Consider the following 24199-nt stretch of genomic DNA (forward strand, 5'->3'; position numbering starts at 1 on the left):
AGTTCTAGGGATTAGTGGTGGAATAGGAGGTTGTACTTGTACCCCTAACGTACTCATCTGTTTCTGTAAATGCCCCTTTGTCTTCTTGTGGCTGCCATATTGCTGTATGAAACGTATTTAGTAGGACAGTGTACCTTTTGGTTTCAATAACTCATATTATCAGTCATTATTTAGTTTAAAAAGATTTATTAAATTTCACTCATTCCAGTTATAGTATTCAAGTTATGTTACTTCTTACAGACTGTACGGACTGTACACACTGTACAGGTTGTAGTAATAGGAGATGAGTGATAGATTACTCTTTTTTTTTTGGGATTAAGGCAACTTTAATGTTTTCCCCCTTGATTTTAGCCCTTTTTCCTACACAGAATCGTAGATATTCGTAGATGGCATTATCCCATTACTAAAGGCCTTACTAAAATCCAGGATTTTGACATCGAACTGTTGTTTCTTGTCGTGGGCTTGGGCAAGGCTAGGGCATACGTTGTGAGAAGCTGTGTTTCACACGAGAATCCGCGTCGGAAGCCATAGTTTAGGTTTGTTAGTATGTTCTGCGACTCAAGGTGGGACATGAAGTGGCTACATACGATGTGTTCCAGGGTTTTACAGAGTACTGAGGTGAGGGCCGTGATCGGTCTGTAGTTTTACAGTAGATGTTGATTCCCATTTTTGAAGGCGGTGCGATGTTTGCATCGGTTCAGTCTCGTGGGAGGACTCCTGTTGTCAGGGATGATTGGAGATGACTCTTAGACCAGGCGCCAGCTCCGGTACATTCTCCCTTATGACTTTTTGGAATACCATCCGGGCCAGCGGCTTTGGACACGTTAAGATTCTTCAGCAGCTCTGTACACCGGCGGTTGTCACACTGATGTTACTCTCTATGTGCGGAAGAAAACCCACTTGTGGCCTACATCCTGCAGAGGGTGGAAATTTCACCCCAGCATTCTGACAAGGACATCACAAGCCCATATCCCAGTTACATTGTCCAATTACTGCTGAAAGCCTAGAAAAGAGCTCTTCCCTTGCCAATTAAGTGCACACGCTAATACCAATGGGGGTGCAGGATTGTTAACCTGGCTAGTCGCAACCTTGTTGTTTTTGTCTGTGGCAAGGACTTGAATTCAGGACCACCATATCGGAAATTCACCCTCTTGCCACTGGAACAAGAGAGCTTATTCTATCCAAAGGAGTGGTTATGAAGGCTCGGGTGCAAACTCTGGACAACCTGGTAAAGGTGTGCCTCAGCAACTGCTTGCTGTAAAGGTGCAAATTCTGTTCAGTTGAATCCCACACAGGTATCATAGGTTTTTTCAAGTGAGAAACAGTAACCGTACAGATTGTTCAGGTGCTGCTCTCCAAATCAACCCTGGGTATCTCTATCCTTGGGACGGACACTGTCTTCCCGAGTACTAAGGTGTCCGGATTATAGGATTGAACTAAACGGAAACCTAAGTATGCCGTCCTTTATAATGAGTGTGGTCAGCTAAACAAGGTGTCTCGTAAGGCAGGTTTCACTGTATTTCCAAACATCAACATGAAATCAACAAAGATAAATTACTTATAGTGTAAATCATTTTATTTACATCACCTTAATTTGTGTGACTGGATAAAGCACAATCTTAGGTTCCTGCAAAATAAGGCTCAATAAATGGAGTGGTTGACTATACAACTTACAAAATTCCCCACAATTTATCTCTTGCAAAACGTGCTAGAGCTGCAAAATTACAAACTACAGTATTTCAGACTTTTACTGAACAATATATACTACAGCGTCTTGTTGTAACCAGTTATTGTGAGATTGGTTCATGATAACAGCACTATGTGCATGATCTCAAAGGATGTACATTTCAGTCACATATTACATGATGTAACCTTATTAACCCTTTTGATGCGGAAGCCCGTTTTTGTGCCAGCGCCTGATCGTGAGTAGTAGTCGATAGCACTACTGAACAGTGAACAGGCAACCACTAATCAAAAGTGTCGCCATCTACAGTATTTGGATCAAACTAATGTTTCCCAAGAACATTTTGCATTGTTTAAAGAGGCTATGACCCCTGCCGACAAATCAAAATCATAGATGGCCATGATGCGCTATGCACATCACCCTCATGTGATGGGGACATGTGACATGGCATGCTATGCATGCTGTCTGCATCGAAAGGGTAAAAGGTCACTCATAATTATCAATATTTTCAAAAGAGAACAAAACTTTTTTCCCTGAAATGGTAATTTCAAAAATGTCGATTCTTTGAGAATATTGATCAACATTTAAATAAAAGATTTGTACTCTTTTGAATGTACCAATGCATGACCCCTAACTGATCTCCGAAATAAATAAAAACAGGATTACATGCCAAATGTCCCAGGAAAAAAGATCATGCACATTCTGCTGGACAAGTTCTTCACAGGACCAGATATCAACCATTGACCTCAAGTGCACAGGTACCAGATATGCACTCTAAGGCCCAGAAATAAATATGGGCAATTGGTGCAGGAAACAAATTAAATAATTGTTAACCTCAAAGACAATTGAGGAGAATTTACATGCAAAAAGTTTTTACATACAGCAATCTACTGCACGTCTTGTAAAGTGCTTTACACATCAACGAGATTCTACACAATGTATGGAGCAATTGTCTAGGTTCACGTTGGGGTGGAAATTACTGTACATTATTTACAGACGTACAGCAATCCTGCAGGTCTTGTACATTATTTACAAAATGAAATATTACCTATACACAGTCAAATTATTTAACTTGGTTACACTGTACAATGTGATCATCAAATCTGAGAATGCCCTCATGAAAGGAGAGCTATGATACAGGCCCTCGCAGAAGCCGACTTGACAGCTGCCAGTACAACCACCGCCCCACACCCCAAGCAATGTTCACCAGCCAGGAATCGCATGCCAACATCAAACCCCTGCTGCAGGTTACACAACAGTATTTATTCTAAAAATTGGTCCATTCGAAATAGGCCATTGTGCACTTTGGTAATATCCTGGAAGAATTCAAGAGCTGAAAATTGTGTAAAAAGTCCAAAATGTGAGCAACTCGTTAACCTTATGAATGTACACAAACATGGCCAAGGTCAGTGAACTTCACACACTTTAAATTCTCGACCAAGTGAACACTGCTAAGTACAACCGTATAAGGATTTTTGTTACTTAGTACAAGAATCTAGACATGGAAGAGACCACCACGGCTTATGGTAATGAAATATTGCTCAATTCTAAATGTGTTGTTTGTTAGGCATCTACTGAGGCGAGACGTGTTGATGAGATTCATTCTCATTAGTGGCCTCCACTAATTTAACTACGATCCATAAATGAGGAGATATATTATACAATGAGAGAAGACTTCAATACAGCCATTCGCCAAGTACTGCACATTAATTTGAATTCAATGGTAATTTTACAAGACATGGGACCACTGAAAATGTCTTCCTCTGCACCAAAACTTGAGTTTGGCAAGTTATTACTGACTGCATATTTGTGTGAAATTAAATCTGCCCTTATAGTCTTGGGCTGTATGAATATACAAGTTTTAGCTGCTTTCTAAAGCCATGATAGCACAGTCAATCGGCTTGCAGTTGTAGAACATCAGCAAAATTTGTACTGTTGAGAAAAATAACAACACAGCTTCTACCGCTGAAGACCGGCTCACATTCTAATCTAACAGGTTGAGGGGAAATCGCTTAACACTGTTAACAAATAACAAATAGGTTTTTTACAACTCGATAACAGCATAAACTGTCATGAGCAACTCGTGTTTCAGATGACCAAAGGAACAATCTTACTACTTACACAGAAACGACAGGAGGCCTATAGCCAAATTACTTAGTCTTTGTTCAAAGCTTTTGGGCTCTGGAGCAATAACTTTGTCAGATTCCTTAAAGTTGACATTTTTATTTATCGAAGCTTAGCATTGCAACCGAACACTCCATTTTAGTAACCAAGGTAAAAAACTCTGCTCAGACAAATGTTGAACCCTAACAAATCCAGATAACAATTGATTACATTGGTCACAACGCGCAATATAAAAATCACAACTTCAAAGCAATCCAACCAATAACTTGTACTACTGAGCCAAAAAAGTCGCAAAGAAAGACTAAATCAACGGACTATGTGTGAAAGGCAGAAAATCAATTGGGATTTTAAACTGTATCATGATCAGAGGCTGCAATAGCCTGAAGTTATAATCGACCATCACTCAATAAGAGGATGTAAGCTGAAGACCATACTGGACAATGGTTACAGTTGCACGAAGCTAGGATTAGTAACAGAACAGTTCTTAAATTTGATCTAAGGAAGAATTTGCTACGAATGTGATCTGAAGAGAAAAGCTGCAGATACAAATGAACGAGAATAGACAGGTCCAGTTTTGATCATCGGCGATTATGCATTATTTGCCAGTTCAAACAGAACCCAAGGGTGTGCCTACGAGGAACCATTTTCCAGCGTTTTTTGACCAATTTAGAAATATTTTGAAGCATTTCTGCACATGATAATATAGCTAGCATGACTAGTTATTGTGACCGAAGCAATACCCTCCTTGCATACCAAGCACCCATCCTTAAAGTTGATCCCACTTGAGAAACTGACAATAATTTAAGACTTTTTTTTTGTTTCTGATCTATTAAGTTCACCTGACAATATTTTAACCCAAAAATTTCCATTTCCCTCAAAACATTAAGTTACTGGAGTTCAGAAGGTGATAGAGGAGTCTTTGTTCCTACTTAGAGAAAGACTCAGAAATGAAACCTAGCAAATACCCAAATTTCTCAACATTCAGGCAGACTACTTGCTGACTGATAAATAGATTCTACCTTTGGTTAGTCACAACTGTCATGAAGGTAAAGATCCAACAAATAGAGTTGCTGTCAATTTTTAACAGTCTCAGTCACTGAGAAGTCCACTGGTCAGAGTTCCTGGGACGGCGACACTTGGGAAGAGACAACAAATCTACCATAAACAATTTTAGCACTGGATGAAGCTTTGTTATATTTGCCCCATCAAATGAAGTCCAAAAAGTCCAGAATGAATCATAAGATTTGATGGTTTTGGATGAGAATTTCAAGCAAGACGTCACCAATGTTACAGACAATATTTAGATTCCAGAGTTCATGCACATCCATGATTCTGCACACAAAGCCTTGTTTTTCAAATGTCAAAACACTGAATTTAAATTGCACCCTGTTTTCAAATCTTTTATAACCTCGGCGGGGACACACCATTTTTTAGTTTGGCAGGTCACATAATTGTGAAAGATGCATCAATCTACAGAAGAAGAGTTTTTGAATGATAATCTTGTGCTTGATGATCGAGGTCGGAAAAATTTTAAGACTAGCAGATGCTAAAGTTTTAACAGAAATATTGCATTTTCAAAATTGCCCATGATTACATTCAAGTATAAAAAGACAATTTTCTGCTGAAGGTTTACACGTGTAGTATATACACGTGTAAACATGTAAAAAAGGATACCTACACACAACCATGTACATGCAAGGATTCATGCACACGATCATGTACATACGAGGATACATGCACACGACCATGTACATGCAAGGATACATGCACACAACCATGTACATGCAAGGATTCATGCACACGATTGTGAACATGATTACATACCAGGATACTTGTACACGATTTGAGGGATCACATCGGACAAAAGTACAGCGTTTATAGAAAATAGCCACAACAGAAACGTACCTGATTGTCAAACATGATATTAGAACAGATTGCGGTTTGGCTATTTTCAGGTTTACTCACTTCATGCAAGTAGCCATGAATGCATGCAAGTAGCCGTGGATGCCAAAATAACATTGGTCCTCATATTATTTTCATCTTTCCAATTATATGGATGACTGAATAGAACTGCAAACCATACTGCCATGAAACGACCAAAGTCCACATCTTGTCAAATTTAATGGTACATTCAGAATGCCACCCATATTCTGCTCAAGCCATACCAGTCATGGCAAGTGAGCTAGTCCAACACTTAAGGGCTAGGAATCAAAGGTGTTCTCATCAATTTATCAGAACTGGTTGAAATATGGTATTTTGGCGATATTTATCGTGCTAAAACAATTTATTAAAGTCAATTTCTTTAACTCCCTAAACCAGTTGAACCAGGAGCACTAAAGGCACATGGCAGGTTGATTACCTTTACAAACACACAAACGTTACTGCTAGAAAAGCAAATGCGACCTTAATATATCCAAGTTTTCATCTACATTTTGATCAAGATGAACTTTGGCATAACTCTGGCATGGCCTAGTACCTTGACTACTCATCTTTACCTCTTACCATTTGGCACTATTCTCACTGAACTATAGTTAAATAGAATTGAAGCACGATAAGAGCAAATTTCTTGAATGCCCATTCTGCAGGAGATTGAACTTTGCCCAAGGAAGCAAGACTGTCAGCAATTTTGAAATCAGGCCTACACGATTGCTACGCATGAAGAAATGATTGCACCATGTTACCAAGTTACAAAATACCGTTCACACAGAAAGACACAGTGTCAAAATGCCACATAAGGGCAGCGAGATCGGTCTGCATTAAGAAATTGGGTAAAGTGGTTTATGAATAATATGCAATGTTACTAATTTATCTTACCGATCAATAGCCACATTATTTGTACATTTGTACACATAATTCGTATATATAAAACACTGTTCACCCCATTTTATGGCAAGCCGCAGTTTTTTACTTATGATGAATTGGCTGCCAAAATAATGGGGCTCAGAGTCGATTCTAGAATCAATGGACACACATTCGGACTCATTGCCTACTGGGGAACAAGAAAGACTTCATGATCGAGGTTGAATGAATGCCGATAGCTAGCTAGTCTCAAATAGAGAGCAAGTATCGGTCGGCTCATTCCGAACCCTACCGCTAGAAAAATATGAGGAAACATGCTCTATTTGCTGCATTTGGTGCCAACATCTGCCAACAACAAGAGGCTTCCAAGTGAAGACCAAATAAAACAGATAAGGTATGTATTCATTTGTGAATATCACTTCTCAAGTTGTTGGGAGGACCAGGCTATTTATTCATATCAAATCTACATACCGAGTCCAAATATTAACCCTAGCGGCAGGATCAGCAACGAAAACATGATGACGTCACTATCTGTCTATAGCTCATAATGGAAAACAACATATCAAACGGATGATATCTAAAATGAAAGAACATACTCCAAGTCTCCTAATCACAGTTTCAGTTCATTGGCAATTTTAGAAGCAATATTTTTGAAGCCAATCGAAGTTCCTGATATCCGCTTAAAGCGTACCCCATTGAGAGAAAGCCGTGGTAGCTTGCATACTTCCATTTCCCATTGCACCAGGCTGTCCGTGTTTGGATCACCATGCACGCAGAGCAGCAAGAATTTCTCGCGCTGCTCATAGTCGCAGTTGTTTGCGTCTAGCACCTTTCTAATCTCCTTCATCATGTCATTAGGGTCCATAGAACTAGTTGTCTTCATGCTCCACGTAAATCGCAGTGACCTTGGTTTTACTTGGTCTTCGTGCATCGACCTGAAGTGGATAACGCACAAGTCAGTAAAAAGTTCCGCGAAAAAAATCAAGTTACAAAGCAATATAAATAGAGATCGCCGAACTGATGCATACCACCACTATTCATACCATTGGTACACTTTGAACTTGGAACATGTAACTAATATGATTATGAAATGCTGATCACCAACAAACACGACCAAGCGGATCGGCAATGTGATAACAAAGATGAAAAGGACGTCAGCAATTGAGACGACATGGAACATGATAATGAAGATAATGATGACAATGCTAAACAAGAGTTGGTGGAAACTGCCTTCACTTTCTCCTCCAACATGTGTTGAGTGCAAAGTGTACCAATCAGCAGGGCAATTAGTGAGGTAGAACATCCAAGTACCAGAAATTGTTGGAAATTGTTTTCTTGTCAAACTCCCACAGACCTTTACATGAGGGTAGTTGTACCTGCTTTCTAAACAAAGGAGAGGATGAGGAGGCATGCCAAATACTTCATGAATGGTCAACGAATAGATATCAGGGCCCATCACAAGGGCTTGCTCTTCTTGAAAAAATTGTTTTTGGCAACAAATTTAATCTGATTACGCGGTAACCAAATGGGGCATTTCAGTTAGTGAAATATCCACACAAAGTTCAAGGCATAACCTGACTGAGCCCATCCATGAAGACGAAGCAACCAAATGAAATATAATAAATTAATAAGGGATTAAGCTGTCATAATGGAAAGGTTATAAATTGTCACAAACATACATGTACGACAGGGTCTGATTTACCTCTACACATTCTTCATGGATGGTACCAATTCAAGTTTACCTCAGCCCACCCAAAACAACTGCTACCTGCATGCTCAACTTGGGTAATCTTCATGCGGTTAATATCACTATCACAACCTCCAAAGCAATTCTAATGTTAAAAGTAAGCTCAGTGACCAATTTATTACACATTGCTAAATTTCAGAACAATTTTGTGTTCTGTTCAGATGGCTTTGACAAAAACTGGCACCAGTATTTTACACTTTGATGATATTGTACACTTTTGGTGAACTTCTAACGCACAGATTTAATTTTCAATTTACACATATAAAACAGTGGAATACACCCTGAATAGACCATGTGCCGAACAGCCAGAAATGTGAGATTTCATTTGACATTTGTTCAAGCCAAGACAAAAAGGTGGTTTTCGTTGAAATATGGGGGGGGGGGGGGGGGCACAGGAACTGTTCAAGGGTGAATTCCAAGTTTCTGGGTGTAAGTTCGGACACCAACTTTGAAATAACTAACAATGTTAAATCCAAATACGGAATTAAACATTTCACACTAAAGTCAAAAAATTTGGTCAGACACAATGTTTTCTATGAACAAATTAAAGAGATCACTGCTACTGCTGTTGAAAAGTAAACAGAAGAGGAAATTCTCAAAACCATTGAAAATGGGACTGCAACAATGACATGCAAACTTAGTTTTTCCACAACAGATCAGCTGTAGATAATGTTGTTTATATGACTCCCAAGGATCCACCTTTATATTGCACATCATGACAGTGCTCTCTTCAGATTATACAGGCATTGAAATTCATATCTCTATCGACATCAAATTAATTGGCGACTAAACGCAGAAGCCAAGAGGGACAGCTTAATTGGCGATAGGGGTCTCCACTACCTTACAGCACATTGGCATTATTAGTACTAAAACTCAAGGTCAATTTTTCAAACCCAGCCCAGTCCCCTATTAACAGTGCACCACCTGGAGACCATGCACTTATTCGACCAGCCCTTCAATCAGGAGAGAATGTGGTTGCCTCCACCAAGGAGAAAGCCCCCTCCTGACATTTTTTAGACCCGGTTATTTATTTCTAAAGAGGCTTACACAAGGAGGTTTTCTTAACATGCAGAGGTCATTAGTTCCAAGACTCCAACTACATGTAGCATTTAGATAAGGAAGGATTCATTAAGTACGTACACACCAAAACGCCGATTTTTAGACCCCCCCCCCCTGTATGCACCTTGTACGCATTGCCTCAACCCCCCCCCCCGCCCTGTACGAGCGTACACCTAGAGACCACTTTAATACTCGATGAATTGCCTATTTTCCTTCCTGCGGCGCTAGTTGGATCGGCGGGCGGACTGCGCAATAACGCAGACATGGCACACACATGGGAAAACAGCATGGGAAACAGCTATAAACCTCGTAGTGGGGCGACATCAGAACCCAGTCAAGTTTATCGCGTGCAAGTTCCGACCTCATGTGCAGTACCAGTATGATTCCCTTGATTATGACGGCAATCTATCATTTAAGCATTCAAGCATTTTCAGAAAATGGTTCTTGGGTTGCGTAAGACTTTATATCCCCCCCCCCCCCCCGTACGCATAGTGAACGGTTTTTCATAGAACCCCCCCTCAGTGTGTATGTACTTAATGGATACTCCCTAAATGATACTAATAGGTCTTATGGAAATCTAGTACATTGGACTACTTGTCCTCTGTTGATTTATGTGTAGAAGTAGGCAAAAATGTTCACTTTGCCTTATAAGTCCCGATTGTATTCAGACTGACTGTTATCTGATACTAAGGCCATACATGAGCAACAGAAACATATCTGTTATTGTAGGACGAAGGGATGGTCTTGAAATAAATCAACGAAACGGAACAGGTTAATAAACTGGGTATGGTCATCAATGGTTTGAAAACCTGACTTGAATGAATAAAGTTTTCATTCCCTAGTCATTTGAGAATTCTGAGGCTCGACAACTTATGCTGTTGTCAAACAGATGTCTGTTTAAGTTTCGCCCTCCGGTTTGCCAAACCATGACAACTCGTGTTACTCAAGAATAATTAACAAAATTCTATGTTAGATCTAACTCCATGCAGTGAAGAAAAGAACGAAAATAAACTATGTCTTCTATGAGTAATGTTCACATCCATGCAGACATTAAGATAATACATCCAAGTCACCAACTCATCACAGAGTTCATGGTAGTTATCATTATGGCCTTCGGGATCCAATACATAGAATTGCAATTAAATCAATTCACCGAAACATCGATGTTAAACTTATAGTCAGATACAATTAATGGTCAAAACAACTCAACTGAGTCAAAAATCAGATGGTTGCAATGTTTTTGTGTGGGTCAATCGTTGTAGTTATTGTACAATTGGACTTGGAGCCTCAAGTAGTTCAGGTTATTTTTCATAAAAATCATGCAAATTTCATCAAAATTATTCTGGGTTCTTTTTAACAGTGTGCATGAGATGAATCAAAAGGCTATGAAACTCTCCAGCACAGAGGTGAATATCAATATAGGGTGGGACCTTAAGTGGAATCACAACATTAGCCTACAGCCTTCGTCGCCATTTGTTAAAATAAGGATATACTAGTCATTCTGCATTCAACAAACAGAGTAGCAGGATACTTTACTTTGGCAGTTTCAGTTTCTCCCTATTTTGAGCTCGGTTAAGGTTACGGTGTCTGAAATTAGAACCCGACATGTTAGATTTTTAAGAGAACAGAGACACTAAAGGAACGCCAGTGTTGTAGGTGATCGACTTTGCTGAAACAACAACCAAAAGCTGCCCGATTTCAAGCCAGATGTCAAAGCCATGCGGAAACTACATACTATCAATGGGTTTAAGCCGTGTAAGGAGCCTGTTACACTGTACATAGGCCTACTACAAGTGAATTTGAGGCATTAATTGGCTTAAACACGTTGTAACAGTATATTCATGATATACGCTCTGCAAAAAAACTGGATTCTCTGCAAGAAAACTTCCTAAGCTTTGATGCAGAAAGAGGCAATGTAGCAGGTGGTTTGATATTAATTGCAGTGCAGGTGTGAGATGTGAAAGGCAAGTTATGTTCCACATCTGAATCACGAGAATAAAAAAAATTTTCCAAATCAATCACGTGGATGAGAGAATTCAAGGCTGACAACACAGAAAGGGAATTTTTAACAATTTACAGGTTCACTGGGTGACAAATGAGCATAGGCAGGTCCAGGATCTTGGGGAAAAGAGGCAATTTTCTTTAAGAATTACATTTCAAGATCATAAAAGTTGTCAAAGTTCCACAAAATAATGTTCACTGCTATAGAGGTTTTTCACTGACGTCACATGATGACGTTGCCAATTGTTTTGCACTGCCATATTGGCCGTCACACGTGGTCATGACATAAAGAAATGCATTGGCAGGTGGCCTTCAAAAAGTTATGTTGTGACGTCACGTGAAGAGTCTCTACAGTGAGCCCAGTAACATTCATTCACTGAAGAACCCAAACTAATCATGCTTGATTCACTATCAAATGATGCTCACTTGCAAAAGGGTGCACATTTCATATCAAAATACCCTAGAACTACAATGAAAAGGTAATGGCCCTTGAATGTGATCACCTGAGGCAGTATTAATAGCAGAAATAACATGATGAATTTGTTACAGTTTTAAAAGAGGTCTCAAAAAGATTAGGGGGTCATGTATTTCTTGCAACATATGTGCTGTACATCTGAACTGGAAAATTTCAGATCTACACATTCAGTTATAGCAACCTTTTAGCTCTTATGTTTTGTAGCCACCTTGGCCAAGCCAAGATTTAGCTGAGACCAAAATCTGTATGGTAACCTGTACTGTGTGCATGGTACTATGTTTCTGTCCTTCACCACATCTACGCCAATTTACCAATGTGTCTTTCTAACAGAAGAAGGACAAAGCATTATCAGCTGACCCAAGTGCCATAAAAAAATTTTAATCAAAAAATTCAAACAAAAAGTTATCGTGAATCAAAAAGTACATGTAAGTGCAGAGCTTGAAAATCCCCAACAATTAAATGCATCATATTAACAAATCCCGAATGCCACTAATTTTTTCACTTGATCCGACAATAATTTGATATTGGAATGCTGACACCATTTAACCAAATTAACTGCTCGTGATGACTTTCATCTCACTAAAGAACATCAAGAAGAATTGTACCAAATGAGGCCTTCACAAGGGAAAGCACATGTGATTTTTATTGTTTGTTATTTCACTATAAAGCAGCTCATCTCTTTTGCACTATTTAAACATTCACTTGTCAAATCAAGTCACCACCAAAATCTTAGCACTGCATTCTGAGTCACCATTACCTACCAACAGCCTGAATACAGGACACAACAAAAATAAAGTGAGCAATAAAATAAAACACGCATATTCTGAATCCCAATAATAAGAATAGGTACCAGACAGAAAGGGTATTAGACTACAAAATCAGGACAGGTTAAACACGGTGCCCAATCGACATGACCGTATTAAGTAAAGGGGTGTAAGGAATGAATTTCTCCCCTCAAAAATTTGTCTGAGGAAATATTCGGGCAAGGCAATTGTGGCCAATAACCGATAAATTCATGCGATTGGACACCGTGCTACATGTACATGGACAAGCAGAGAAAGGACAACTTGGTGTTGGGTATGTCTGTAACTGATACCTAATGAGTGGGAGGGATGGTAATTAAGACCGATAAGTGTCAGCTTTATACTTAATAACTCAGTCAAAGAACACACTCCCATTTGATTTGAGGCCTTCTGATTACAGGCAGTTTTCTGACTGGGGATGCGATGACATCACAGAACTGCAAGCCTTTAAATTGGGCGCTTATCAAATCAGTGTTAAAACTTATGGCTACTATGACCAAACTCACACATCTCTTACTGTTGGAAAAGCTCTGAACAGCTTTTCAGCCAATGTGAACAGTACATTCTTACATGAATTTAATGATGGCACTTAAATGCATGCATTGCACAGAGGCAATACTTCGGCACAAAAAAGCTAAACTACAAAGCCGCTCGGCATCTTTCAACATTCCAACTCTCCAACTCTAATAAATGTTCATTCAGCCTGTTTCAACTTCACTGCCTTCTGATTACCAAATGGACAAAAGTCCGTTTAGTCGATTAACCATGAACCAAATTTTGGCCCGATTGCAATGCACACATTCTCCAAGGCCCTTCTCGGGGCAGGAGGCAATGCAGCTTGGCAGTAAAAGTCGGAAGGTACTAATACATATGAATCTCCAGAAGTTGGGAAACCTGTTCTCCAAGACACGACTATGATGGCAGATACAAACTATCGTGTCAGTCCATTTTTGAAAATCTACACAAATAAAACACGCAGACAAACAAGCCTGGCAAAGGCCTACATCCTACCAGGTTACCAGGTTACCACCATACACCAAAGCAAATCAAATCAAGGAAGACTGTACAGGTTAGGGCAGAGAGGGGTGTGTTAAAACTAAATGGAGTAAGGCAGAATGTCAAATACATTAGTGGCTTCCACAGGAAAAAAGAAACATTCTTATCAGTCCACACTATTAACATCCAAAAGTTTATTACTGCACTCTTTTTTTCATATAAAATCACACTGAGGTGCACTTAAATTCCGAGTTGCTTCACTGGCAAGTAACAATGACTTGCACGACTGGTAAGTAAAAATAACTCAAAAGTTTGACAAAATTCAAGGTCAAGGATAGTTTCTGGTCAAGACAGATTACAAGGACAACATCGGGTGTGTTAAAGTATATCGAAATCAGCACAGCGGACAACTAGGTGACTAGGGTTAATGTTGCTTTTTTCGTAAAGCTCTGCGTGATTGAATTCAGTGTCTTACCCCTTCAAGGCCGAAAGTGGACTGTCCTCTCTACAAAAGCAACACAAGAATAGAAACATGTTTTAAAGGGCCAAATCTTCAAATATGGTCACAACTCCTACAAGTTAACCTCTCACAGCGTCACAGAACACTAGTTCCCAAACTTTTAAATATTTTTGATTCTATAAAGCTGTTAAAAGGATTTGACACAAAACTAAACTACAGTGAAACAGTTTATGTTTCAAAATGTATTATTACCATTTTAAAAGCAAAATGCCTCACAAGCCAGTTTTTGAGCTTTCAGGTGATATGCCATTTTGAAAAGGTTGGGGTTTATACACTGAGCAGTATTAAAGAAGGGGACTTGGGATTATAAGTTAACTCTTCTAAAACCAATTTGTCTCTTTTGATCAATTTTGTTTGTAGCAATTTATAAACTATTCCACTGTCTTATTATCTTACTGTCTTATCTACACATTATTTCTGTATCATTTAGAACTATAATTAGTAAATAATATGGTTATCTGTCTACTTTTCACTAATCTAGCATAAAATCATATCCGACCTTGAAGATTCAGAGCTTTTCAGCATGATCCTATATATCAAAAATATAAAATCATATGCTGTTATAAAATCTTTAAAAGATTTCAAGATCCAGGCATGTTATTCCAAGGTTTTGTGGCATTATATCATCTTGTTTCCAGATGTTTTTAAACAGGTATTGACACAACACTGCAGTGCACTTAATATGAAGAGAGTAGCTCAATCAAAAGGAAGAAGTGATAGACTGCCAGGGTTAGCCAGGCATGCCAAGACTGGTGGGAACCCAGGCTAGTGCGCAAGCAACTTAGAATTCCATGCCCCCTATAGGCGATGATGTTAAACAAAATGATGATGAAAACGTTTCAAACAAAGAAAACGATTAGTGAATTATATGAGCCGACCTAACACAGGATTGAGGGCTGGCTTACTCGGCTACGGTGGGCCCATCTTGGTCAAGTTGGAGTTTTTCCTGGAAGCCACCACAGAGAACTCAAATCAAACAATGGTGGACGTCAGATGACGGATGCATCGCAACAGCAAAAATTTCAAAGTTGTTAGGTAATAAGGCAATGATTTTTATTACAATTCAGGACATAGAAGTCTGAAAAGTTAATAACAGGAGATTTCATAGTGATATACTTCTATTTACGCGTATGAGGGATTTAAAGGGTAACGTTTATCAAAGTCAACTTTTCTTCCAAAGGGTCCCTTATCAGTGACATAATTATGACGACATTATCAAAAGAATATGCTGATGAAGCCACTGCAAAAATGGCGGCAATACAGTTAAACCCACAACCAAGGATTTCAAGAGCATGGCATACAATGAAGGACAGACACCAGAACCAATCCTGAAAGAGTATTAAAGAGTTAATGTGACATAAATGTCTGCTGAATTATAGCAGCATTTGATATTAAAACTTGGTATTTATGATATGTTACTGGAATAGTTTCAGTTAACCATGGTTATTATTGGCAGTTATCTTGACAAGGACTTCATTCAGGGTAGGGGGTCACTAACCAAGGCAGGTCAACACATTCTTCAGCGATGCCAGTAGTATTTGATCCCAAGTGAATCATTTCAAAGTCATTCAACCATGAAGGAGGCAGTTTGGGGATCCCTTAATTAATGACGATTGTCATTTTTCATGCCCAGAGTTCCGAACAAGATGATTCTGTGATGCATAAAAAAATGTACACAATATTCAACCAAATAATCGTATACATTAGTGGACTTTTCCCTGCTTCACTGTCTTCAAAGGAAGTGTGCAACATTGCATTAGTGATGGCAGTATGTTATATAATAACCAGGACTCTTTGTTTAAATATGACCCAATACAGCATTTAACCACTGCTCTTCGGAGTCTAGTTTCCGCCAACAAGGCTTATCAGAAGTAATGAGAAACAAATTATCACTTCGCATTGAAAATATCTCAAAGATGCATGGTTTATTTTCAGCACCTAAGCTTAATTGCAAAAGCATACATGTGTTTGCACTTCTTTTGCAAATTCTCAGGCATTACATCTGGTTGAATTTTAAGGGTTATACATGTCAGTACAACGAGGAATATAATCCATGCAACATACAGAAGACACGTGGATATAACAACATTAAAAGCCAAAGAAAAAGAATTTCAAGGGCTTGTTCCCTTTAGTCAGCCAAAGTTTCAATGTCAATTTACTGCTCCCTTGACAAAATACTTTCAATTAAAGTGGTAGCCAGAATAGTTCCCAATGAACTTCTGGTTTTCACCAAGTAAAACCAGAATATTTCTGCAATGTCTAATTTACCATAATTTGCATGGCATCCGAGATCAAGGATTTTCTAATCTTATTTAGGGATTCTTGAAAGTGGCTTTCGTGAGCCCAGCCCTGGATGAAGTCTTAGAGAGATAACTGATTAAAATGTAGAAATGATCATGCCCCTACTTTCTCCTCATACTATCCATGAACTGAAACCTATTCTCAGATACAGTCAGTTCGCTTCGGTGAGCCGGTGTTTCACGATCAGGAGAGCGAATTCTCGTGGTAAGAGTGTGATAGTTCCTGAAAATTTCAACAGATGGCAGGACATCGAAGATTTGATATTAAAAACAAAAATAATCCAGCACCCCTATTTACAGAAAAATTTATTCACTATTAGCATTTTTATTTCTTGAGGCAATTTATTTTCATGATTTTTGAAGATGCAAAAGGCACACTACTATATCCAAGTTTACAGTCTGTAAAGTGCCACCTAAACGAGCGATTTAAATCACGGTGACCTGTGATCATAATCGCTGCTATGTGTGACAAAATAATCTTTTGTCTGCGGGTAAAACAGGTAATCGCCAGGTCTGATATTGATCGCATGTTGCCCGATCACCAATTCATGATACCCGGTCGCAGCGATTTACATCGCTTGTTTCCCAAACCCTTAGGTGGCTATTCCTATTCTTATTCTTAATCTAATTGTTTCTGAAATAACCAGTCTTCTAAATTGTATGCACACTAACTATTTAATACTCTCTCACATAACGAAATGGGCGCTAAGGCTAATTTTGGATTGTTGCACGAACCAGAGCCTAATCTTGCCTAAACTCATACGCTTCTTCAAGTAGAATAAACCACCAAGCATTACTATTCAAACTCTTGATGCCAGAAAACTGTGCACTGGGATAAAAAGAATCTATACTCCCTTAATCCAGGCCTATTCAGTAACCATAGAAAAGACTGCATAGTTTCAATCGAAGATTGAGGGATGCCATGACCCAAGAAAACAGCACAAATACTCAGTACCTAATTACATTTTCACAGTAAAACCCAGCTCATGCAAGCAAAGAAGCCACTGCCATTATCGGATCACAACAATTGCCCACTTAACTAGCTTAACCCCCTCAATGAAACAAATACCGCACAAGCGCTTAATTTTCTCCCAATCAAGGCAGCGAGTGTTTTGTTTTCAAACAATAAAGGCTGCATAAGCAAGAAATGAGCAGATGCAGGAGCCCAAAGCACAAGATGCAGAAGCTATCACATCCTGCAATACCACAGACACACTGGCTCGTGAAAGGAATTCAACATCATTACATTATGCACTCGGTTACACAACAAATTCTATCCCAAATAGATTTCATGGTATGTAGGTTTCATGCAAATTCAAAGACAGCGTCATCAAAATTGAAGACCGCGTCATCAAAATACTCTTCCTCGGCTTATCTCAGTTACCCTTAGAAATATTTACAGTTACTGATAATACATGGATATACATGTACTGCTGACAAATGTTACGATAGCATGGTGGTTGCATTGCATGCACTTGTCTACCAACAACATATGTATTACATAATCCAGTATAAGATGAGACACTGGGAGAGTCATTTCTGTACGTGCTACACACTTCAACAATTAAGTCCCCTCAAAGGTGATATTCAAGCAGGAATTCTGTAACTTCCGTATAACTCACATTTAGATTTTTTGACACGCACAATTTCATACCACAGTTGAAAACCCCAGAACAGAACAGCTACATTTGAGCGGGAACAATACAGAGGGGGACTTGCAAGCACAGAGCGTCACCATCACGATACATACCTTCTACTGAGCTTCGAGGTGATTTTGTTAAAGAAGGAGATGCCTGCCCGTTGGTTGCTGGTGACTGATCCAGTATCCTGGCTATGCAACGGTAATCCCGGGCTGTTATACGCAGCACCAGGAGTGCGTCGGATTGGCCCACCGTGGAATGTGCTACGACTGGCAGTATTACGTGGAAACCGTGTGCTGCTGACGGGGGACACTGGTAATGAGGTCTTCCCAGGTGCGGTCCTAGAAATTTGCAAAAAGACATTTAAAATATATGCACGAATCCATGAAACATTGGTCAGTGTGCAAGTCGGTGATGCCAACAACTATTCCTCTCGATTAACTCACTGACTCAAGTTTTGATTACTTTTTTTAGCAAATTTTTTTCTAATCGTGGCGTTTAATAAATAACCCAAAACAACCCATTGGCACTATTGAGTTCAGAAATGTCAGTGAGATTTTGATGTTTGGCATTAAAGATTTGGTCGACAGACATATTTTGAAGAGAGTATTTGGAGATGGTTGTACTAAAATGTCTCCCTTTAAATGCTAGACAGTCTACATGCAATATCCAAGCCACAAGCTGTATTTTTATGCTGAAGTTTTGAGAGAGAAACCAAATAGAATTTTGATAGCACAGTCAACTACAAACAGACTACATAAATGTCTGCTTTTTATTTGATGAATCATAGCAATGGCTCAAGCATTACCTATCAAGTCAAACCACCAGAATGACCAATAAATTCTCGAATGAAACGATAATATATGATTAAAACGATGAAAATACTGTCACCACAAAAATGTGACCCCCAGCTTAATTCCTACAACTTCCGATTTATCTTATTCCTTTTTCTTATTCCTCTTCAAAAATTCTAAATACGAGCTTCACAACCACATTTTTTCCTCCAAATTCAACTCTAATCATATAACAATAAGTGCAATTTTTCATTTCAATTACAAATGGTGCAGATTTTATAACATCAGTTATGTCTACCTCCTTGATACTGATCAGATACTAATAAAGATTGGAATCTCATGGGCATTCTTTCAGCAGAAGCCTTCAGTGGTACGGTACAAAAAGTTGAACAAAACTGTCTTGATTTTTGGTTCATTATGTTCAATATGACCCGGGACAATGTTTAGGGTTCATGGGTAACATAACACTGGGGATTCAATCATACAATCTACTGGCAGGCACGAGAGTGTTAAGAGCCTGAAACCACCTTTTTCAAACCTGAAATTACAGGTCCTATAAATGGAAGAATACATAAGTGATTATGACTAAAAAGCCTAAATTCAGGCTATAGCCTGAAGACTCTCATGCCTGTACTGGGTTAACTAAGAGTGAAACATAAAGTTGGACAACTCAAAGATTGAGGACCTTAGAATTATGTAGGAGCCAGTGGGATGTTAGTGGTAAAAGTAGGTTAAAAAGTCTTTAAATATTGAGTGCAAAACAAATCAAATCAAGCGTTAAGGATGAGAAGCCAGCTAAAGCCTGTCAAACGGAAAAGACTTGGAACAAAAAAGGTCAGATTGAAGCAATGCAATTGAGAGAGCAAACCACACATGCAATTTGGACTCCACACCGTAGCTTCGTATCTCTACCAAGCATGCTTTTTGTAAAGACCCAACTGTACCAAAAGGGAAACGCTTTCAGCTTGTTTGTTGACGGGACAGGTCGGGGGTGAAGTGGTGCAGACACAGTGGAACACAAAGGACATGATTTAAAGACATGGGTGCACCACACAAACATGCTGTCATTATACATAGCACACCATCCATCTGCTGTCAGGGCAATCTTAGGGGAGATAGGTACCCAAAGGTGGCATCCCAATTGGTCAGTGTCAGAAGCATCAAGGAGAGACATAAACTGTTTGGTACATACGTTGGCCTTAATGGATCTATGGGGTCATATAGAGGTGGCAAGTCCATGCGAGTTGTAACTGACGTGCTGGCCGATTTAACATGGCCTTTTGGTCTGGCAGCAGGCTTATCAGTTGAGCTGGTTGTAGAAGGAGTAGCATTGGCAAGCTGGCTGCATGGGCAAAAAGAGGTACAGGTCTGTCAGGCAATCGTCAAACTTCAAATGGCTAATTCTCTAATGCATGAGTCAGGTTGAGAATTAGCAGACTACAGTACCTGATACTGCAGCAATATGAGATGTGGTCAAGGCCTCCACACACTTAGTTGATTCGTAATCTCTTGAATGTTTTCACAAGCACTGGATTCATTCACATTATAACCATGAGACTTTTACGATGGCAGACGTCCAGTGCAAGTGAAAACCTTGTGGTAAAATACAAAATGCACTTGGCTAAATACCGGCCTTCACAAGCAAAACATTGACACTATGTTTTTAGTAAGGAATTAAACATGCATTTTTAGTATCAAACACAAATTTAGACTTATTCAATTCGCAATGATTATTGTCTATTCTTCAGTAAAATGATTATTTCATTTTCAATAAATCAAAAAGCTGACCTTTTTAAACCATTAGTATCAAATGATTTCAAAAGATAGATGAATTAAACAAAATTGCTGTGAAAATACATAAAAGATTTAAAAGCAGACGTGAAGTGAAGGAAAAAATAAGGAAAAAATATTTTGAGAGCCAAGAATAGACAGTGGAATACAGATGATCATAAAGGGAACCAGAAGATTGTCCAAATGCTAAGATAAACATTTGATGAAGTGCAAAAGATCAAATTAGTAGGGCAATGTTGAACAATTCCTGACAATGCAGAACTTAACCTGCGTGCCACAGTGCAACGTAATACTGAAATGCAGGTTAGGTCATGCCATTTCTTTCATATCATGCACCACATAAGGGAGATCACTCCCTGCCTCACACACACTACACGCTTCTTACATGTATTTCAAACATAACATGCATTTACATGTATACAGTGTAGTACCGAAAAATGGCTAAAACGTATTGTTATTTTTGTTGTATCACTGGCACACAATCATGCATCTGATAGTAAGCATTTGCAATGTGGATCCTAGCAATAACTTGAGTGAGAAAAAATTGTAAACTGTAAACACTTAGATTTGAGCAAGAACACAATGATGTAGGCGCTTTAGACAAGGTGTTTGTTTACCTTGTGGCGACGTGCTGACACGAGTATCCTCTATTTGGCAGGAAAGAGTAAGTTTTTAGGGTAAATTACATACTTTAGGGATGAATTTTATACAATGCGACTGTAACCCATTTATTGATTCTCTTTTGATCAAGATAGTTCCGTTTGAAATGTGATAACTCATATGGTATTCATCAGGTACTTTTCTTTGGTGTTTGTTTGTTTTCTTACATAATATGTGGAAATACAAGGTTCCAGCATTGCTGTACCCGCCCACTGAAAGTGGTCAACATGAATTAGAAAAGGAACATCTAATACACCATTCATTACAACATAAAAAACAATTTTTTTATTATGAATATTTATTTCTTTATGTAACATACATGTATGAAATCCTATAAGACTGCAATGCACTATTGCAGTAGAATTTAACTAAAATACTGATAAAGAAAGTTTTGATGATTAGAAAATATGAACTTGTTTGAGACCACAAAACATTTATTGAGTCTCAAAAGAAAAAATTTAAGAACTAAACTGACTCCATTGAGAAGGAACTTTTCATGGTCATCACAACTTGTCATCCATCATTGCTGTCATAAAAAATCATCCTTAGTAACTGCCACAGAATTGACTTTTTACCTCACGACATGCAAACACAACATTGGTTCAATCAGCATCAGACCTGACATACCCCACAGACCAATTTCCCTTCAAGGGTTAGAGTTGATTTAACTTTGACATATCAGGCAGAGGGGGTAGGCAGGTACAGAAAACTATTGGTGAAGAGAGAAACAAATGTAATTCCCCGACTAGTCCAAGCGGCTTTAAAGAAATGTTAGCTCTCCAACCCTCTTTATAACCTAGACATGCAGGGTCACTTAAAGCTTACAACACACTTCTCATACAACCACTACACCCAGGGTTAAAAGCCCTACATACTGCTACATGGTCAGGAACAGCACTTCAACACCCTAATACCAGCTCATTGTCATATGCACGCCAGTTTTTGACAATTCATCCGGCAGAAGGAAAATTCTCATAATGACAATCTTATTTTATCGTATGAAAAAGTATAATACAGGATGCTCCTGGTACTTCAAGCAGGGTCTACAAAAATTGTAGTTTATTTTGTGACGTAAGCGAGAAATAGACTGATTAGCAAATCTTAACAATACCCTCGGAACGTCATCATGGATAAAGTTTTCAGTAGGCCTGACCAGTTAAATTTCTTTCCTCATTTTCATACTGGATCTCTCACAAAATAAACAGTGCTAAAAATTGAAACGAGTGTTTTGATATGTTCAAGCCACAACGCAATAGGCTGTTCACCGTTTTCAAAGGATATATGACTTTTTTATAAAATGTTCCCGACCGCTGTGCCTGACCAACATCCCATTCATGAAATACAACAGAGAAGCACATGACGTAAAGTGCACTGATCACAAGCCGGACGAGAAAGCATACCTTCGGATGTCCTTGATTTCAGTTGTTGTAGTGGTTGTGGTGGAACTCGTTGTTGACGTTGCATTCACGGTTAATTTATTCAATTTTTCTCCGGTTTTGTCTATCATTTGGCCCTTGTTGTCACCGTAACCAAACGTATTCCGCCTAGTTATACCTGGTATTACACTATTCTTGGGGGGTTGCTTTTTGGGGATTGCCGACTTGCCAGGACTAGCAGACGAAGACGTCTGAAAAGAGAAGACAACGGAATTGAGCATGTTAATGTACAATGATAACGGATCAAAACATAAAGCCAAGAAAGTTATACTGATACCAGTATCTTCCAACATCACAAACTATGGAAGGATGACAATTGATGACATATTTATTCATGAAATGCACACTTTTCAGATAGTTTCGAAATAAACATCAATTGTAAGATAAATCTACTGGTTTAGCTAAAAGGTCTGCAACAGCCACAGGTCAAGTATACTTATCATCTGCAGCAGCCAGGAACAAGAGAGCTCCTGTTTGCATATTTGACAAGTCAAACAACAACATAAAACAAAAGTGGCTCTGAAAATTGGTTAGCAAAAGCAATTGATTGCAGAAGCAACTTTTACATTGAAAGAAGTCATAATCATTGATGCCTGCTGCACATGAAGTACTTTCATCTGTGCCACGGAGTTGGCAACTAACATTCAATTGTGTTAGAATAACCAACATTCTAATTGGAAATAGGCACGAGCTGCGAATAATGAATTTGCATTCCAAGTCTGGAGCAGCGGCCTCAAACTTGGAATATATGACCTCCTTATTTCCACCTTATGCAAAGGTCTGTATAGGAATTTCAAACATTCCTGTGAATAAAGATTTGGTTTGAAAATGTTCCATTCTTCACTTTAGTTACTAAGTCAAAATATCACAATATGACTGTAATCATAAAGGCGAGTCAGAGGTTAACCCCTCTTTTATGCATTGCCTCCCTCCTCACAGCAGATAGCTTAATGAAAGGTCAACCTTAATCAGTCCTATTACTCAACCAATATGAATCCAAGGAGGCATGCAGCATGACACTGGAAAGGGTGAAGGACACCGGGCAACCTGATACACCAGCCATCAAGTTTATTGGCAATGGTTCTGTTAATAATGAACAGCCAAGTTTTTTCAGACAAACGTGTTCCACCATCCTCACATTAACCCCACTCCCCCCAAAAAATAGTTTTCTGGATGCTTAATGTTATAACCCTTAAAGCATAAACTCATGGCAATGATTCTTGGGGCCAAACAATGCTTCAGTGAATAACCGATTTGAATCAGGTTGATAGCGCTTGAAACCCAACTAGAAATCAGAGTAAGAAAGCTGGACTATATCTTACTGTTAGTTTAAAACTGAAATGCTAGCATAACACCTCCAGTGGCCAAGT

At 38.8% G+C, this 24199-nt stretch overlaps 1 protein-coding gene across 27 annotated transcripts in view; it reads right to left on the bottom strand.

The window, feature by feature from the left end:
• Positions 1–1558: 1558 nt before the first annotated feature.
• Positions 1559–24199, bottom strand: part of LOC135484037 (MAP/microtubule affinity-regulating kinase 3-like) — a 70436-nt gene continuing 47795 nt past the window's right edge. For 15 of the 27 annotated variants that reach the window (XM_064765076.1, XM_064765075.1, XM_064765073.1 and 12 more), the window contains 7 exons: positions 22794–23020; positions 20135–20284; positions 18259–18489; positions 16615–16731; positions 14164–14193; positions 10950–11000; positions 1559–7542 (listed from right to left, as the gene is read on the bottom strand). In XM_064765076.1, the coding sequence (XP_064621146.1) occupies positions 7218–7542; positions 10950–11000; positions 14164–14193; positions 16615–16731; positions 18259–18489; positions 20135–20284; positions 22794–23020 (1131 nt within the window). In that variant the 3' untranslated portion in view covers positions 1559–7217. Of the gene's footprint in view, positions 7543–10949; positions 11001–14163; positions 14194–14707; positions 14738–16614; positions 16732–18258; positions 18490–20134; positions 20285–22793; positions 23021–24199 lie in introns of all 27 variants that reach the window. The other 12 variants (XM_064765098.1, XM_064765099.1, XM_064765077.1 and 9 more) reach the window with 11 other exon arrangements.

Source organism: Lineus longissimus, chromosome 3 (genome assembly GCF_910592395.1).
Source record: "Lineus longissimus chromosome 3, tnLinLong1.2, whole genome shotgun sequence".
NCBI classification, from domain to species: domain Eukaryota; kingdom Metazoa; phylum Nemertea; class Pilidiophora; order Heteronemertea; family Lineidae; genus Lineus; species Lineus longissimus.